We start from the raw sequence: 18,563 nt of genomic DNA on the forward strand, positions 1-18,563 counted from the left end.
CTCCTTCACTTGGATTGAGGAAGGAGGAGTACACTGAGTACTAGGCACTATTGCCCTCTGTGAAGGAGTCTCGGCAGTTTCAAAATAGGTCACCTGCCAGCTGCACAGAAGAGATTCTTTGGAGAATTGTGAATCCTAGTAAAGGAGTAGTGGGGGCTGGGTCCTGTTCGAGTCCTCGGCTTATCTAGAACTTGAGGGAAACAATACACAGCTATCTGACTGTACTGTACTTTACCCTCCCTACCCTCCCTACCCTCCCTCTCATGAGACCAGACAAAGACTGAGTTAAACTAGTCTTTATTTACAAGATATCGAGTGAGCTATTGGCATTCTAATTAGGACACCAAAAAGTCTAGATTCCAAAATGATACTTTGAGACTTAATTACAACATATTAGCATATATCACTTACTAGTCATGAGGGTGCATCATGCATAGTATGAGAATACTTAACCCATCACATTAAAGGACTGCATGCTTAACTGAACTATCCAATCATTACAAAGGCACGTATGTTGCAGTTAGTGATACGCGTGGTCTGATATCTGAGTGTAGCCATTAAATCATCTTTCTCCACGCCCCCCCCCCCCCATTGTTATCAGCATACTTACTGAGACCATCACAATGGTACTTGTTACAGGGTGTAGAATAGACCTTGAATTGTAATGTATGCAGTTTCACAGGCTTCTCAGATACTGTCCTTGTAATATCTGATACATGTAGCAGTTCCATAGTCTGAAATTGAAGAATTCCAAGGATGCCAAAATTGACCTCTTCGTTTTACAATAATAATCTTTTAGTTTCACAAGTAGACTTGCATAAGACAACAGTGAAGTTACTGTGTAAATCCACTAGTCGGCACACCGCCTGCTCAGGTAATGCCCAATTCACCTAACAGCCTGTCTTTTGGGATTTGTGGGAGGAAACCGGAGCACCCGGAGGAAACCCACGCAGACACGAGGAGAACGTGCAGACTTCACACAGACAGTGACCCAGGCTGGGAATCGAACCTGGGACCCTGGCGCTGTTACGCAACAGTGCTAACTGCTGTGCTACTGTGCCGCCCATGAAGATTGGCTGCTCTTGTCAAAGGCCAGGTGCCCATCTTTCTGGCACAGAATCCACAGCGTTCACTCACCCATCTCACCAAGCACCACCTGCCAAACCGGTGACAGAGTCTGTGGATCCACGATGGGACTATTCACCCACCACACAACCCACCTCCTCGGAGTGGAAGCAAATCTTCCTCAACACTGAGACTGACCAAAAGGAAGAAGAAGAATGAGTTTGCACAGAACAGCCTTGCATTCTCTCCAGTGTAGAAGAGTAAGCGATGATTATAATTGAGGTATTCGGGATGATGAATAGATCTGATGGGATCGCTATGATTGAACAGGAAGACGTGGGCTGACATGGGACGAGGCACAAATCACAGCACAAGACAGGACCTGATGCAGGAACATTGTTACAGCTTCATATCCCACCGGGGACACGGAGGATAACTATAGCGTGGAGAGAGAAACCATCTCCTCTTGTGGGGTGGTCCAGGATAGGGGCAGCATGGCATTAATATTAGAGCGGGTTGTTCATGGAGGGTGTTAGGGAGACACATCTTTATACAAAGAATGGAAATCTTGGGCCATTCAAACATTTCCAAATCGAGATTGCTAGCTATTTGTTAGCTCAGCTTATGAAGGGATATGGAATCAAGGCAGATTAAATGAGTTAAAATGATGGTCAGCCATGATCAAATTCAATGGTGGAATAGGCTCGAAGGGATGATTGGCCTCCTCTAGTCCCAATTTTCCAATCACATTAAAACCACCTAACCCTGTCTGCATTCCACTGATGTGATTGGCTCTGGATAACACTCCCCCACTCCCTCACCTAAATTGGTCTCTTTGCAGATTCCTGATTGGCTATCGGGAAATGTCAATCATCATTGGTGATGTCGTTCCCTGTTAGGATGTCCCAGTTGTATAAATACAAGAGCTGGTGGTAGGGAGAGTTAGTCTGAGAACAGTGATAGCAATAGTCAAGATGGCCTCCCAAGTACGTCAGAACTACCACAAGGACTGTGAGGATGCTGTTAACAAGCAGATCAACCTGGAGCTCTATTCCTCCTATGTTTACCTCTCCATGGTGAGTTTTGAAGGATTGGGTCCTAATTTAAAATTAAGCTTGTCACTTCATTGCATTCTGAGCTGATTTCTTCCTGTCAATGAATTGGAATTAGAATGTATATCTGTCACCCTCCCTGGGTTAAATACTGTTGATACAAAATAGGGATAATGCTAATAGTTGTGACCTCGTCTGTGGAGTTAGTTGTGAGGATTAATCTTCAAATGTATCAAGCTGGTTTGCTTTTTCAATTGGTTGGCAGCAGTTGAACATAATTGAATGATTAGTTGGTGAAAATTGACTCTACTGTGGGGCTGGTTTAGCACACTGGGCTAAATTGCTGGCTTTTAAAGCAGACCAAGGCAGGCCAGCAGCACTGTTCAATTCCCGTACCACGTGCTGGAATGTGGTAACTTGGGGCTTTTCACAGTAACTTAATTGAAGCCTACTTGTGACAATAAGTGATTTTCATCCTAATGTGTAAATCTTTACTTGATGCTGGATCCTTGGATGAAGCAGTAATTCTTTCAATGTATTTGCAAGTTATTTGCCCCTCTTCCATCCCCTTTTGGTTAAGGAGGGGGATAGGTTCTTAATTCTGTGCTGAAAGAAATTGGGTTTTCTACTGTTGCCACTGAGTGAGGTACAGGGAAGGGCTTTCACGTTCGAGCCAATAATTTAAATCTCCTTGAAAGCAAGTACATTGAGGTACAGAATGGGTAATTAAAGCTATTTTTGACTTGGCCATGGATGGGATCTGGATCTGAACTGACACACTTTCCATTGTGTGTCTCTGACAGTCCAGTCAGATGTTGACCGAATCTTTGGGTCACCACTTCAATTTAAACCCTGTCAGTGAGTCCCAGCTCTTCAAAGGGCATTCCAAGACATCTTGGTTCTAATGCAGATTAAGATATTCTGTTTTTGAGATGTACTTTTGGAAGTTTGTAGCTTGTACATGGGTTAGTAAATGTGGGACTCTGTGTACACTATATATTGAAGACTAAGGTACACTCTTGGGAAGTCGGGAAGGTAGTATCACTGGCTGCCTTGTGGAAGGTCCAGTGAAGGTGACTATTGCAGTATTCCCGAGATCAGAGTCCCAAAAAAAAAATGATAATACAATTCAACCTTTCTATTGTGTTTCTACCTGCAGTCCTCCTACTTTGACCGAGATGATGTTGCCCTGTGTCATTTTGCTGAGTTCTTCAAGGAGCAGTCGCATGAGGAACGGGAACACGCTGAGAAACTGATGGAATTCCAGAATAAACGTGGAGGCCGCATCATCCTGGAGGATGTCAAGGTTGGGTTCTGTTGTCTTGATACCACCTTTTATTTTTCTTTTGCTCCACCTAATTGGTTTATTTTGCCACTGTGCCCTTGGTTCTGGTTAAAACCTGCTTGGTGTTGAATTGAGAATGGGTGGATGAGTTTATGGCTTTTGCTCTTTGAATCACCCTGAGCTAGTGACTAAAGGAAGAATAAATGTGGAGGGACAGAAGTAATGGGGTTTGGGCTGTCAACTAGTGGCTTAAATGTTGTGCTGGCTCATGCTGCTGTAGAGAATGTGATTTCCATTGATTAAATAACTTTGGGTGGAGGGGAGGGGGGATAGGCTTTGTGACTCTGCAGCATCCCATAGCACTAATGAGGCCTCTTCTTCCTTTTCCAGAAACCAGAGCAGGATGAGTGGAGCAATGGTCTGGAGGCAATGCAGAGAGCTCTGCAAATGGAGAAGAATGTGAACCAGAGTCTGCTGGATCTGCACAAACTCTCCTCTGGGAACACCGACCCTCATGTGAGTTGGATGTTGATGTTGGAATCTGTCCTTTACTTTTGTCCATTCTGTAGATCTTGACACTGATCACTAAGCAGTTCCCAGGTATTCACTTCCAGTTTAATAGAATTGTGACTTGCCACCTGTGCACATTTAGCCACCATTACCTGCATCATTTTCCATCTCTTCCCCCCCCCCCCCCATTCTCACCTGGGGAAAGAACTGTTTAAGCTAATATTCATTTTTCTCCATCAGTTGTGTGACTTCCTGGAGACTCACTACTTGGATGAACAAGTGAAGATGATCAAGAAGCTCGGAGATCACATCACCAACCTGAAGAGACTGGGAGCCCCTGAGAATGGCACGGGAGAGTACCTGTTTGACAAGCTCACCCTGGACTGACGAGGATTGCAGAATTAATGAGGAAAAGCTGGATCCAATTTTGTGCTCTATCTTTATTGCTGTATTTGTATTAAAAAAATATAGAGCTGAACTTGTTTTTTCCTTTGTGTAAATCAGTAACTGATTTCATGGTGTTTTTTTTTTTTTTGCTAAATCTTCAACACGCTCTTTGAATTTCCAGTCCAGCTTCCTGAACTTGTTGCTGCCCAGGATAATGACAATTGTACTTCAGAAACATGTCGGACTTAAATGCAAATGTGGTTTCCTTGTGCTATTGTGGGAACACATTAATAAATGTCTTACTTGACCCTTTAATTCAGTGTGGTGAATCTCTGATTCTGGGGGGGAAGACCTCCTGGTATTCACAAATCATGTACTAGACTGTCTCACACACCACTTGGTTTTTTTTTATAAGTGAGGATTGTCACATGCATCTAAAAGGATTAATCCAGCAGGTTTATTACCCCTCAAGACTCTTTGGGTAAGTAAACACTGTTTGAATCAGCTAAACCATTCTATATTCCAAGGTGTAATCTTTCTTCACTATCCAAGCTGATGGGGATTAAACACTTCCTGCCACTCCACCTAACCTGTTCATCTTTGGACTCTGGGAGGAAACCAGAGCACTCTGATGGAAAACCCACACAGACACGGAGAATGTGCAAACTCCTTACAGCCACCTGAGCTTGGAATTAGACATGGGTCCCTGGCAATGTCAGGCAGCAGTGCTAACCACTATGCTATCTGATTCCTTTACTGACTAAAAATCTATCTCAGCCTTGAACATAATGACCCAGTTTTACAACTCTGTTGCAAAGAATTCTACAGATTCACTAATTCTCCAAGAAGAAATTCCTCCTTGTCTCAATCTGAAATGGGTGACTCCTACCTGAGATTATGCCCTCTGATCCTGGAGTCTTCCCACAAGTGAAAGACAATCTCTCCGCCTCTATCTTCTCCAGCCCTCTGAGAATCTTCTGCTTCAGCAAGGTCACCTCTCATTCTTCGCTCAAATGAGTACCGGTCCAACCTGTGTAACCTTTCATAAGAAAATCCCTCCATACCCAGGATCATCCTTGTGAACCTTATCTGGGCTGCCTCCAATGCCTGTATATGTTTCCTTGGTTAAGGAGACTGAACTGTTCACCGTTTTCCCGGTTATCCCAAGTGTGGTCTAACTAATGCCTTGCAAGACTTTCCTATTTTTGTACTCCATTCCCTTTGAAATAAAGACCAACGTTCCATTACCTTCCCAATTACCTGCTGAGCTTGCATGTTGGGTTTTGTGATTGATGCACGAGCACCCCCCCCCCCTCATTCCCAGATCCCTCTGTGATGCAGCTTTCTGCAGTCTTTCCCCATTTAAATAATATTCAGCTTCTTTATTCTTCCTACCAAAGTGGAAAACTTCACATTCTGCTACATTATGTCCCAACATGATGTCCCATCAGCCACGTTTCTGCCCAATCATTTAACCTGTCTCAGTCTCGTTCGGGTCAGTGATGTGACGATTCATTGTGTGGACGTTTTAGACCAACCCCCCCCCCCCCCCACCCACCCAATAGTTTCTTCAATGAATTCATTAACATGGATCCAATTTGGCTCACATTCCAGATGGTGACATTTCCATTTCCACACTCAAATGGGATATATTGTGAAGTTCGGATTCTCAGAAAATACACAGTCAGATTCAGTTTGAGGAAAGTCAAAGAAGCCGATCACAACCACGTCACTGACAAAGCTCCACGTAATAGATTATTCGGAAAATAGCAATTGGATGCAACCTTGAGACATTGTTGGGAATGGGGTTGGCTCGAGAAGACAGGGTCGGGATAATGGGTGCTCACTCCAATTGGCAAGATGGGACTAGACATCTCCCTAGGAATCTGTACAGGAACCTCCACTTTTCACGATCATTATGAATGACATTGCCAAAGGAATAGGGAGCCATATATTCAAATTTGATGATGGCAGAGATAAGAGGCACAGTAAATATCATTAATGGGGGGGGCAGGGGGAGAGAGCTGGCAGCGGACATTGATAGTTCAACGTGAGCAAGTGTGATGTCATCCACTTAGAATCAAGAAAGATAATTCAGAACGTTCACCAAATGTTGAGGAGCTAGGAGGAAGCGCGGGAGTTGGGGGGTGGGGGAATACAGGAAAAGAATAATCTTTTATTGTCACAAGTATGAAGTTACTGTGAAAAGCCCCTAGTCGCCACATTTCGGCTCCTGTTCGGGTAAGCTGGGACGGGAATTGAACCCGCGCTGCTGGCCTTGTTCTGCATTGCATACCAGCTGTCTAGTCCACTGAGCTAAACCGGCCCTGTTCGGGTACACTGAGGGAGAATTCAGAATGTCCAATTCACCCAACAAGCACGTCTTTCGGGACTTGTGGGAGGAAATCGGAGCGCCCGGAGGAAACCCACGCAGACACGGGGAGAACGTGCCGACTCCACCACAGACAGTGACCCAAGCCGGGAATTGAACCCAGGTTCCTGGCTGTGTGAAGTAGCAGAGCTAACCATGCGCTAACATGCCACCAATGTAGATGAATTGTAAATCTCTCTGCTTCAGGCCACATAGTCAGGGGAGGTGGTAACAAGCCGACCCACGACCTCCAGGCTGTGAAAGTAATCAGGCCAATGGACAACAAAGTTGGAACAAGCTTGAAGGGCTGAATGGCCCCTTGCTATATTGTAATCACAGCATCATCAATCAAACCTGCCTGTGTCCCAATGCTCTGCTTGGCTCTTGGTATCACAATCTAACCCCCCTCCCGTATTGGTGCCTGGATTCATGGCCGCTTCCTGATTGGCTATCAGGGATTGTCAATCATCATTGGTGATGTCATTCCCTGTTTGAATGCAGGATGTCCCAGTTGTATAAATACAAGAGCTGGTGTTAGGAAGGGTCAGTTCTAGAACTGTCTAGGTGATAGTAGCAGTGAAGATGGCCTCCCAAGTGCGTCAGAACTACCACAAGGACTGTGAGGATGCTGTTAACAAGCAGATCAACCTGGAGCTCTATTCCTCCTATGTTTACCTCTCCATGGTGAGTTTTGAAGGATTGGGGCATGAATTTAAAATGATAAAGGTTTGGTTGTAATCTGAGCAAGTGAAGATATTGTTATTTCATTTGACTTTAAAATTTAGCTTTTCCCAATAAATGTCTGTAAATGATCCTGTTAACAGGGGTGGCAGTGGTTAGTACTAGGACTACAGCACTGCAGACTGGGGTTTGAATCCTGGCCCTGGGTCACTGTCTGTGTGGAGTTTGCACATTCTCTCCCTGTGTTTGTGTGGGGTTCACCCCCTCCCACAACCCATAGATGTGCAGGTTTGGTGGCTTGGCCATATCTTTTGTTAAAACACTGATTTTGTGTTGGAGAAACATGGTGGATACTGATTATTGAAACAGTTCATAACACATTTCTACAATGCACTTAGTCTGGAGAGACCAGATACCCTTGTCTCTGTACCAACAGAAGGGAAAAGGAGGGTGGTGGGTGGGAGTTGTGCTAAATTGCCCCTTGTTGGGAAAAATAAATAATTGGATCCTCTAAATTTATGAGGAAGAAAAAACAATTTTGTTGACAGACTGCTCCCTGTGTGTACACAACACCACTCCAATTCTCAAATACTTTTACTTGAAACTAGCTCCCATGAAGTTTCCAACAGAGGAGTTATCTTGAGGGTGCATGAATCTGGTCAAATTATACAACTTTAATGGAATCAATTAAACTTAATGGGTGACTGGATGCAGGGTAAATCCAGTTGTGCTGAATGTGTGCAAGACTAAATCATTCCATGAAGTAATTAAGTGGAATTAGAAGGATTGATCTTGAAATTTCCATGGAAAAATAAGACTGACTGTGACAAGGTGCTTCTGTTGTAGTATTCTCACTGAACTAATAATCCAAAGATCCAGGGTAGGGTAAGGCTCTGGGGACAAGGCCCAGGGTGGGGTAAGGCTCTTGGGCCAGAGGTTTGAGTCCCATGATGGAAACTGAATTCCATCAAAATCTTGAAGCAGGAGAATGTCTCACTAATTAAACATGTCAGCTCCATAGTTGAGTAGGTAAAATGATTTGTGGGTTGTTCTGGCTTCCCAAGTGCTCTATGGATAAGGCTGGGGTCTGATCTGATCCTTCTGCACCTGCAGTCCTCTTACTTTGACCGGGATGATGTTGCCCTGCGTCACTTTGCTGAGTTCTTCAAGGAGCAGTCACATGAGGAACGGGAACACGCTGAGAAACTGATGGAATTCCAGAATAAACGTGGAGGCCGCATCATCCTGGAGGATGTCAAGGTTGGGTTCTGTTGTCTTGCTACCACCTTTATTTTTCTTTTGCTCCACCTAATTGGTTTATTTTGCCACTGTGCCCTTGGTTCTGGTTAAAACCTGCTTGGTGTTGAATTGAGAATGGGTGGATGAGTTTATGGCTTTTGCTCTTTGAATCACCCTGAGCTAGTGACTAAAGGAAGAATAAATGTGGAGGGACAGAAGTAATGGGTTTCTGGGCTGTCAACTAGTGGCTTAAATGTTGTGCTGGCTCATACTGCTGTACAGAATGTGATTTCCATTGATTAAATAACTTTGGGTGGAGGGGAGGGGGGATAGGCTTTGTGACTCTGCAGCATCCCATAGCATTAATGAGGCCTCTTCTTCCTTTTCCAGAAACCAGAGCGGGATGAGTGGAGCAATGGTCTGGAGGCAATGCAGAGAGCTCTGCAGATGGAGAAGAATGTGAACCAGAGTCTGCTGGATCTGCACAAACTCTCCTCTGGGAACACTGACCCTCATGTGAGTTGGATGTTGAAGTTCATATTGGAAGCTGTCCTTTTTTTCTTTGGCTGAAGTTTGTACTGATTTCAGACTTTGAGACTGTTTGATCTGGATTAGTAAACTGTGGTTTAGGAAGCTGTTCCCAAGGCATCTGAATTTTGTGACCTGTTCCTTGAGGCCCCCTCCCAGAATGACACTGACTTTCTGTCTAGGCTTGGCCATAATCACCCACTTTACCCATGTGCTCATCTCATGAGTGATTTCATAGAATCCTCGAGAGAAGAAAGGAGGCCATTTGGCCCATAAAGTCTGCACTTACTCTCCCTCTGCTGGAGCACCCTACCTAGGACCACTCCTGTAACCTGCACATTGCCTGTGGGAAGAAACCCATGTTGACATAGAAATAGAACACTGGTGTTGCAATCATTGCTGCTGTGACCAATAGCTAATCTCTCTCCTGTCTTGTTTTCAGCTTTGTGACTTCCTGGAGACCCACTACTTGGATGAACAAGTGAAGATGATCAAGAAGCTCGGAGATCACATCACCAACCTGAAGAGACTGGGAGCCCCTGAGAATGGGACGGGAGAGTACCTGTTTGACAAGCTCACCCTGGACTGACTGAGATTTGGGAAGCCCGCTTGAGCGATTTGGTTGTGACTAATTTTCTCCTGAGTAATATGGAATAAAAATGTTGTTGAGTTGAGTTGTTTTGTTTGTCATTAATTACCGAGCACTAGTTTACCAGGCTGATTCCTGGGGTGGCAGGACTGTCACATAAGAGACTAAGTCAGTTAGGATTATATTTCACTGGAGTTCTGAATGAGGGGATCTTATAGAAACTTAGCAGATGGGGTAGATTCAGAAAGAGTGTTGGGGCTGGGCCCAGAAATAAGGGTCATAGTTTGAGGATAAGGGGGGAACTTTTTCAGAGTGAGGAAAAACTTCTGTGGCATTCACTACCATGAGTAGTGGAGGTGAATGTTGTATAATTTCAAGAAAGAATTAGATACAGCTCTTGGGGCTAAAGGGAGTGAGGAATATTGGGAGGGGGAAGGTGGGGATCAGCGTAGTGAGCCTATGATCATACTGAATGGCAGAGCAGGCTTGAAGGGCCAAATGGCCTCCTCTTGCTTTGGTGTTTGGTTCAATTTACAAGTTAGTGTGGGGACTTTGCATCTAGTCCATAACAATTCCTGATCCAGGGTGATTTTCTCAGAGGGGTGAGGTAGTGTACTCACTCCTGGTCTTCATTCCGGTGTGTAAGTCAGTGTTCAGCTTAATATCGCAAATTGCTCACTGGCTTTGGGCTGAATATACAGTGTGAACCTCAGCACGGTAGCATTGTGGATAGCACAATCGCTTCACAGCTCCAGGGTCCCAGGTTCGATTCTGGCTTGGGTCACTGTCTGTGCGGAGTCTGCACATCCTCCCTGTGTGTGCGTGGGTTTCCTCCGGGTGCTCCGGTTTCCTCCCACAGTCCAAAGATGTGCAGGTTAGGTGGATTGGACATGATAAATTGCCCTTAGTGTCCAAAATTGCCCTTAGTGTTGGGTGGGGCTACTGGGTTATGGGGATAGGGTGGAGACGTTAACCTTCGGTAGGGTGCTCTTTCCAGGAGCCGGTGCAGACTCGATGGGTTAAATGGCCTCCATCTGCACTGTAAATTCTATGAAATTTGGATTCTTGTGTCAGACCAGGTCAGTTTCTCTAAACTGTCTTCTCTTTCATATTTTCAATTCTTTCCTGAGCATGCCACCCATAATGGTCTGGCCTCCATGTCACATGACCATAATGCCACGGTCTCCCTTTATAGCAGCCTTTCCCAAGTAAAGGCCTAATAATCACATGTGCAGTCAACAGATCCAGAAACAAACACTGAATTTAATGACCCCAAGTTTATTCTGCAGTATGGTAGGATATACCACCTTGTCTTATGACCGTTCCTTTGAGGCATCTCCATCGATTATTGACCAACCTCAATTATTGACAAGCAAGCACTCGATATTTCAGACATTTGGGGTGACATTCTTCATTAGCTGACGGCAATGTGATTGGGCGGAGAATAGCTTCCGATGCCAAATTCGCGAAACACCTGGAACACGGTGTCAATGCGTTTCACTCCACATGTACAGTAGACACTGTTTGCCCATCATTAGCGGGCACGACCCAGTTTTCTCTGGGGCCTCCATGATTCTCCGCCTCTGGTGGGCCCAGTTCCCGATGGCGTGGTTCACTTGTGCTTTTACAAATGGTGAAACCGACGTGGCAGTAACTGGGGGAGAGAGAGGGGGTACAGAAAGTGTCCAACATCAGCGTAGTTTGCTGAAAGTTGTGCCTTTGGCCTGGGGGGTGGATGGACACGGAACACCATTACCGTAGCCGGCAAGGCAGCCATGCAGCAGCGCACACAGCCGCTAACAGCCCACTGTGAACCTGGTGCCATGGGTCATATAGGTGTCGCCCAGGGCACCCTTTGGGTGCTCTCTGGCCCCAGCTGACCCATCAGCTGTATGAGCGCACTCCAACACAACCAGTGCCATCTTGTTGGCTGGGATGAGTGTGTGTGGGGAGTGTAGAGTGTGTGTGGGGAGTGTAATGTGTGTGTGGGGAGTGTAGTGTGTGGGGAGTGTAATGTGTGTGTGCGGCTGGGATGAGTGTGTGTGGGGAGTGTAATGTGTGGGTGCGGCTGGGATGAGTGTGTGTGTGGGGAGTGTAATGTGTGTGTGCGGCTGGGATGAGTGTGTGTGGGGAGTGTAATGTGTGTGTGCGGCTGGGATGAGTGTGTGTGGGGAGTGTAATGTGTGTGTGTGGCTGGGATGAGTGTGTGTGGGGAGTGTAATGTGTGTGTGCGGCTGGGATGAGTGTGTGTGGGGAGTGTAATGTGTGTGTGGGGAGTGTAATGTGTGTGTGTGGGGAGTGTAATATGTGTGTGCGGCTGGGATGAATGTGTGTGGGGAGTGTAATGTGTGTGTGCGGCTGGGATGAGTGTGTGTGGGGAGTGTAATGTGTGTGGGGAGTGTAATGTGTGTGTGCGGCTGGGATGGGTGTGTGTGGGGAGTGTAATGTGTGTGTGCGGCTGGGATGAGTGTGTGTGGGGAGTGTAATGTGTGTGTGCGGCTGGGATGAGTGTGTGTGGGGAGTGTAATGTGTGTGTGGGGCTGGGATGAGTGTGTGTGGGGAGTGTAATGTGTGTGTGCGGCTGGGATGAGTGTGTGTGGGGAGTGTAATGTGTGTGTGTGGCTGGGATGAGTGTGTGTGGGGAGTGTAATGTGTGCGTGCGGCTGGGATGAGTATGTGTGGGGAGTGTAATGTGTGTGTGGCTGGGATGAGTGTGTATGGGGTGTGTAATGTGTGTGTGCGGCTGGGATGAGTGTGTGTGGGGAGTGTAATGTGTGTGTGCGGCTGGGATGAGTGTGTGTGGGGAGTGTAATGTGTGTGCGGCTGGGATGGGTGTGTGTGGGGAGTGTAATGTGTGTGTGCGGCTGGGATGAGTGTGTGTGGGGAGTGTAATGTGTATGTGCGGGGCTGGGATGAGTGTGTGTGGGGAGTGTAATGTGTATGTGCGGCTGCAACTTGTCAGCCTCCCGAGTGTCAATCACAGACCCGGCGAATCCGGCACCGTTTCTCATTGGACTCGATTGTGTTCCACGTGGCGCCGGTGCCAGCCCCTCAACGGTAACGGAATCGATCCAGGTGCGGCGCCAATCTGTTGTGAAAGTCCACGGATTCGCCGTTGGCATCAACACTTAGTCTCAGGAACGGAGAATCCAGCCCTTGATATTTCATTCCCGGATAAAATTGTTGCAATTGACTTGCAGAAGTTAACCGGAGTTTGACAGTTCTTCATTGCCATTGTTGTAAAACTCCTGTCACGCTTCATGGGTGAAGCAAGTTTGTGCGAAACTCTCCTTCGCAGTTACCTCCCACCTGCCGCAGATGAGGACATTCCCTGGGGCGGGTCTGGAGGTCAGTCTTTGAAACTATTCTGGCCAACATAGTCTATTCTGGAACACTAAACCCCGCCAAATTGTCTATGAATTCTCCAAGAGATTGATGGTGAGCCTGATTATGTTTGTTGGCGTCTAGAATTGGCCGTCAGAATATACTGAGCAGCTATAGAAGGATTAACAGTAGAGTCGAATCCAAGTAGGAGAATTGGGGCAGCACGGTAGCGTGGTGGTTAGCATCAATGCTTCACAGCTCCAGGGTCCCAGGTTCGATTCCCGGCTGGGTCATTGTCTGTGCGGAGTCTGCACGTCCTCCCCGTGTGTGCGTGGGTTTTCTCCGGGTGCTCCGGTTTCCTCCCACAGTCCAAAGATGTGCAGGTTAGGTGGATTGGCCAGGCTAAATTGCCCTTAGTGTCCTAAAAAATAAGGTTAATGGGGGTTGTTGGGTTACTGGTATAGGGTGGATACGTGGGCTTGAGTAGGGTGATCATTGCTCGGCACAACATCGAGGGCCAAAGAGCCTGTTCTGTGCTGTACTATTCTAATTGTAATTCTAATTGTTAATAGTTTAATAAACGTGTTAAAGCTATCTCCCTGGCCTATTCTGCGAATGCGTGATGTCAGATCCTCTTTGAATAAATTCAATAAAACCAACATCGATTACATACAATAGCAGAGTTAAACAGGATAAATGATGAGGACAGTCGGCGTGGACTGCTCTTGCATTCCCTTGAGTATTAAAGATTAAGGATAACTGATGCGGTGGCGATGAATAATATATGATTAGGTGGATGGAGAGAGCCTATTTCCTCTGGGACAGGGTCTGAAGATTACATCTTGGCCATTTCTTCACAAAAAAGGGACATTGAAGTTTGGAGAAGTCCAGCCACAAAATGCTGGAACCAAATAAATATTTCAAAATGGAGATGGTGGCCTCAATTTAATGGCCCCGTTGCTCCCGGCTTGCTGACGCAATGAGGCCGTTTAATCTTCTCAGAACGCCTTGGAGATTTGACAAAATCTTTCGAGGTGTCGTGGTCCATATCGGGCTCACGCTGGGCATGGTTCAGATTAACATACTTAAATGAGCCATTAAGCTCATTTAAATATGTATATGCTGTGGTGATATGCATCACTGTAGATACACAAGGGGTTAATGTAAATACATGTAGACTAGATAGACACTAGAGGGAGCACCAGAGACATGACACACAGACACTCAACCAATAGGTCAGTAAGGTAGGACACGACCAATGGGCATTCATGATACACACAGAGGTGACACTACCACGGGGGGGGCATTACACCAACCCATAGATAAAGGACACAGCACATATGATCTTCCTCTTTCCAGTGGAGACATTCAGTGAGTACAGATACAGGGTTGATTGAACACCACACCCACCACGTGGATTGTAGCAGACTGGTTCGTTATACTTACATAAACTTACATAGAATTTACAGTGCAGAAGGAGGCCATTCAGCCCATCGGGTCTGCACCGGCTCTTGGAAAGAGCACCCTACCCAAGGTCAACACCTCCACCCTATCCCCATAACCCAGTAACCCCACCCAGCACTAAGGGCAATTTGGACACTAAGGGCAATTTATCACGGCTAATCCACCTAACCTGCACATCTTTGGACTGTGGGAGGAAACCGGAGTACCCGGAGGAAACCCACGCACACACGGGGAGGATGTGCAGACTCTGCACAGACAGTGACCCAACCCGGAATCGAACCGGGACCCTGGAGCTGTGAAGCGATTGTGCTATCCACAATGCTACCGTGCTGCCCTTAAGTAGCTATAGAAGGATTAACAGTAGAGTCGAATCCAAGTAGGAGAATTGTTAATAGTTTAATAAATGTGTTGAAGCTATCTCCAAGCCTGAACCTTCCTTTGTCAGAATGCACATCAAGGAAGCAGCTTATGCTACATCAAGAGCATAACAAAACATATGCAAATTCTCCCAAGGTCTGGGAACGAACAGTCGTGTCTGAGAGACTTCAACGTGGCCCTGTTTAGCCCTGGTCCATACAAACGTGGAGCAGGTGTGATGGCACCTGGGGGGGGTGGGGTCTCCCATGCCACCGGAGCCCCCCACTCCCCCGGTTGTGGGGCTCTCAGTATCCTGGCACTCCTGCTGGCACTTGGCCACACTTGGCACTGCCACCTGGGCACCCTGACACTGCCAGGAAGCCAATGGCACAGCCAGGATGGCAGGGGCACTGCCAGGGTGGCACTGCCAATGTGTCCAGGTGCCAGGTTGCCCATGCCAGGGATCATTGTCCTGCCTTTAAGTGGTGGGGTGAGGGGGGCTCGAGGGCCCCCCCAAGTGGTAAGGTGGGGCAATGGGGGTCTGAAGGCCACGGTGGGCGAGCTGAGCTAGTCAGTGCAGGAAATTAAGGTAGGTACGGCCTCGGCTGGGCGTCCCTCACCGAGGCCAGAAAAGCAGCAGAGTCCCGTTTGATAGCGGGGTCGTGCTCGGTGCTTCAGATGCCAAGAAGCACCCCACCGCACGTGCCCAAAACGGGACTCTGTTTTTTTCACGTTAAATCGCGCCCTATAGATTATTGTTAGGTAAGGGGATGAAGGCATATGGAACCAAAGTAGACAGGCGGCACTAACATTCAGAGCAGCCATGATAATTGAATGGCAGAACAGGCTTGATGGGCTGAATGGCCTCTTCCTGTTCCTACATTGCAATCACAGAACAATCATCCAAATCTGCCGGCTTTCCAAAGCTCTGATTGGCTCTGGATAACACACTCCTCCCCCTTTCCTTTGTTAATTGGTGCCGGGATTCATGGCCGATTTCTGATTGGCTAACCGAGATTGTCAATCATCACTGGAGATGTCATCCCATTTGAATGCAGGAGGTCCCAGTTGTATAAATACAAGAGCTGTGGCACAAGTAATCAGTTCTAGAGCTTTCCAGGTGACAGTGAATAATAATAGTGAGGATGGCTTCCCAAGTGCGTCAGAACTACCACAAGGACTGTGAGGATGCTGTTAACAAGCAGATCAACCTGGAGCTCTATTCCTCCTATGTTTACCTCTCCATGGTAAGTTAGTTTTCTTTGTAATCCTATTTCAGATTTGAGGTTGTGGTATCACTATATTCTCAGCAAATTTCTTTTCTCAGTAAATTAATTGGATTTAGTATCTCCAATGCTCACTAGATATCATCCAGTGACTGTTGGCTTGCAGTAGATCTCATGTCATACTCTATTCCCTCTGCTAGAGTTGCTCTTTTGAGGTGTTCAGACCAGTAATTAACTCAAGGGTTTTGTAGGCTTGCAACTAAATTTCATAAACTTAATTAATTCCAAATTGGAAATAAAAACAATTAAATTTAGTTGGTCACTAATTAGTTAAGAATTGCTTCTGACCAGTTTTCTCCTCTCTATTGAATGGAGTGCTGAAAATCCAGTCTTCCTCAAATAGAGGCATGATTTAAATGGCTGAAGTGAACTATATTCTACCTGTCTCCTCTGGTATTTACTTAAATGCAGTTTGGTAGCTGAACATTTGTGTCTTCTAATACTAACACTTCCACAGGGTTTTAATATCCTGTGAAACAAATTGGTATGCAAGAAAATGTTTCTGAGGAAGTGAATGTATTGGGCAGATAAGATTTGGAAGAGAGGTAGATGGGGAGCAACTGTTCCCATTTGGAGTGGCTGGTGGTCTGGAATGTGCTGCCTGGAGTGTGGTTGAGGCAATCCAGAGGGATTCAGATGATTACTTGAATATAAAATGTGCAGGGGCCAAAGGCAGGGAATTGTATGGTCATGATGCTTGGTGCTTTGATGGGCCGAATGGCCTTCTCGTGCTACAACAAGTTCTGTAATAAGGTATTGAGAGAATGGGTAATTTATCTGATTCTGGTACCCTTGTTTTAATGATCTGCCTGATGTCTGTCTCTCTCTCTCTCTCTCTCTCTCTCCACAGTTCTCTTACTTTGACCGAGATGATGTTGCCCTGCGTCACTTTGCTGAGTTCTTCAAGGAGCAGTCGCATGAGGAACGGGAACACGCTGAGAAACTGATAGAATTCCAGAATAAACGTGGAGGCCGCATCATCCTGGAGGATGTTAAGGTTGGATTAGTCTTTTTTATGAACAGATTAACTTGGCCTGACCGAGGAGTTGGTAGTTTTAATTACTATCCAGTGCATGGAACTCAAAGCATCTGCAAAACTGGGGACACAGCAGGCAGATCACATATAATAAAATGTGGGTGGTTGCAATGCTAACTTGGGTTCTCTAAATGTGCTCTGAAGAGGCACAAGGTGAAATGGAAAATGATGGACTGATGCAGCAATTGGGGTATGAATAGACAAATTGGTGTTGTCACTGGGCACCAGCTTGTAAATTGGGAGGGGTAACAAAGTGTTACTCCTGTTAGCAAGATTTATTTGGAACTTTTTTCCTTTCTAAATTCCCCAAACAGTGCTGTGACACATCACCTTGGTGAGTTTGTGAACTGGGCTAGCTAATTCTTGTTAATCAATTTAATCCTCCACTAACTATCTTTGCTGATGGGATTTCCTTTTATCTCCTCCCACCCAAACTTCAGAAACCAGAGCAGGATGAGTGGAGCAATGGTCTGGAGGCAATGCAGAGAGCTCTGCAGATGGAGAAGAATGTGAACCAGAGTCTGCTGGATCTGCACAAACTCTCCTCTGGGAACACCGACCCTCATGTGAGTTCCTGATGTGGGTACAATTGGTGGAGCTTTCTAATCTTGGGTTTGGCAAAAGCTTGTCTACACTTGGATCCCCAACTGTTCAAGGCACTTGTAACTGAGACATCCAAGTCTTTCCAAGGAATTTGATCCCAATTTCCTAGAATTAACATTGGTTAATTATGGGTCTTGCTTGGCTAAATGTAATAGTTTTGCCCTTCTCAAAGTAATTTTTGCTCCTTTACTGTTCCAGCTTTGTGACTTCCTGGAGACCCACTACTTGGATGAACAAGTGAAGATGATCAAGAAGCTCGGAGATCACATCACCAACCTGAAGAGACTGGGAGCCCCTGAGAATGGCATGGGAGAGTACCTGTTTGACAAGCTCACCCTGGGGGAGAGTGACTGAATCTTGTTTTTGTTGGTACTAAATTATTGAAGGCAAAAGCTGATTTATCTGTTTGTCTCAAATGAGACCTTCTTTGTCTCAAATGGGACCTGCTCTTGTAATATAACTGTAAATAAACTACTGTTTTGCCTCCTTGTACATTTGAAGTCCTTTTTTACTTCCAGATATAGTTCATATGAACATCTGTGCACTATTCTTCATGACCATGGTGAAGGTCTAATTTCCATTCTCACTCCTGACCATGATTTGGGTTTACTTGGCACTATTGACAGTAGTTCCACAATGATGTTCAGTGTTCTAGCACTGGCTGAGGTGATGATTACATATCAATCAACATCCTGGGGGTTACCATTTCAGAAAGTGGGCTAGCCCTATTAATGCTGTGGCTACCAGGGCAGGTCAAGGCTAGGAATCCTATGGTGAATAATTCAA

General features: G+C 46.0%; 3 protein-coding genes across 3 annotated transcripts; all 3 read left to right on the plus strand.

Annotated features, from left to right (window-relative positions):
* Positions 1-2,006: 2,006 nt before the first annotated feature.
* LOC119956496 (ferritin heavy chain, oocyte isoform-like) lies at positions 2,007-4,614 on the plus strand. Its single transcript, XM_038783772.1, has 4 exons — positions 2,007-2,141; positions 3,277-3,423; positions 3,793-3,918; positions 4,153-4,614. Exons 1-4 carry the CDS (start codon positions 2,040-2,042, stop codon positions 4,297-4,299), a joined length of 522 nt encoding a protein of 173 aa, XP_038639700.1. The 5' UTR covers positions 2,007-2,039; the 3' UTR covers positions 4,300-4,614.
* Positions 4,615-7,213: 2,599 nt separating this feature from the next.
* Positions 7,214-9,792, plus strand: LOC119956492 (ferritin heavy chain, oocyte isoform-like). The gene is made up of 4 exons (XM_038783766.1): positions 7,214-7,354; positions 8,465-8,611; positions 8,981-9,106; positions 9,561-9,792. Exons 1-4 carry the CDS (start codon positions 7,253-7,255, stop codon positions 9,705-9,707), a joined length of 522 nt encoding a protein of 173 aa, XP_038639694.1. The 5' UTR covers positions 7,214-7,252; the 3' UTR covers positions 9,708-9,792.
* A 6,172-nt stretch (positions 9,793-15,964) lies between these two features.
* On the plus strand, positions 15,965-18,269 carry LOC119956482 (ferritin heavy chain B-like). Its single transcript, XM_038783754.1, has 4 exons — positions 15,965-16,099; positions 16,989-17,135; positions 17,615-17,740; positions 17,976-18,269. Exons 1-4 carry the CDS (start codon positions 15,998-16,000, stop codon positions 18,129-18,131), a joined length of 531 nt encoding a protein of 176 aa, XP_038639682.1. The 5' UTR covers positions 15,965-15,997; the 3' UTR covers positions 18,132-18,269.
* Positions 18,270-18,563: the final 294 nt, after the last annotated feature.

This window comes from Scyliorhinus canicula, chromosome 23 (genome assembly GCF_902713615.1).
Source record: "Scyliorhinus canicula chromosome 23, sScyCan1.1, whole genome shotgun sequence".
In the NCBI taxonomy this organism is placed as follows: domain Eukaryota; kingdom Metazoa; phylum Chordata; class Chondrichthyes; order Carcharhiniformes; family Scyliorhinidae; genus Scyliorhinus; species Scyliorhinus canicula.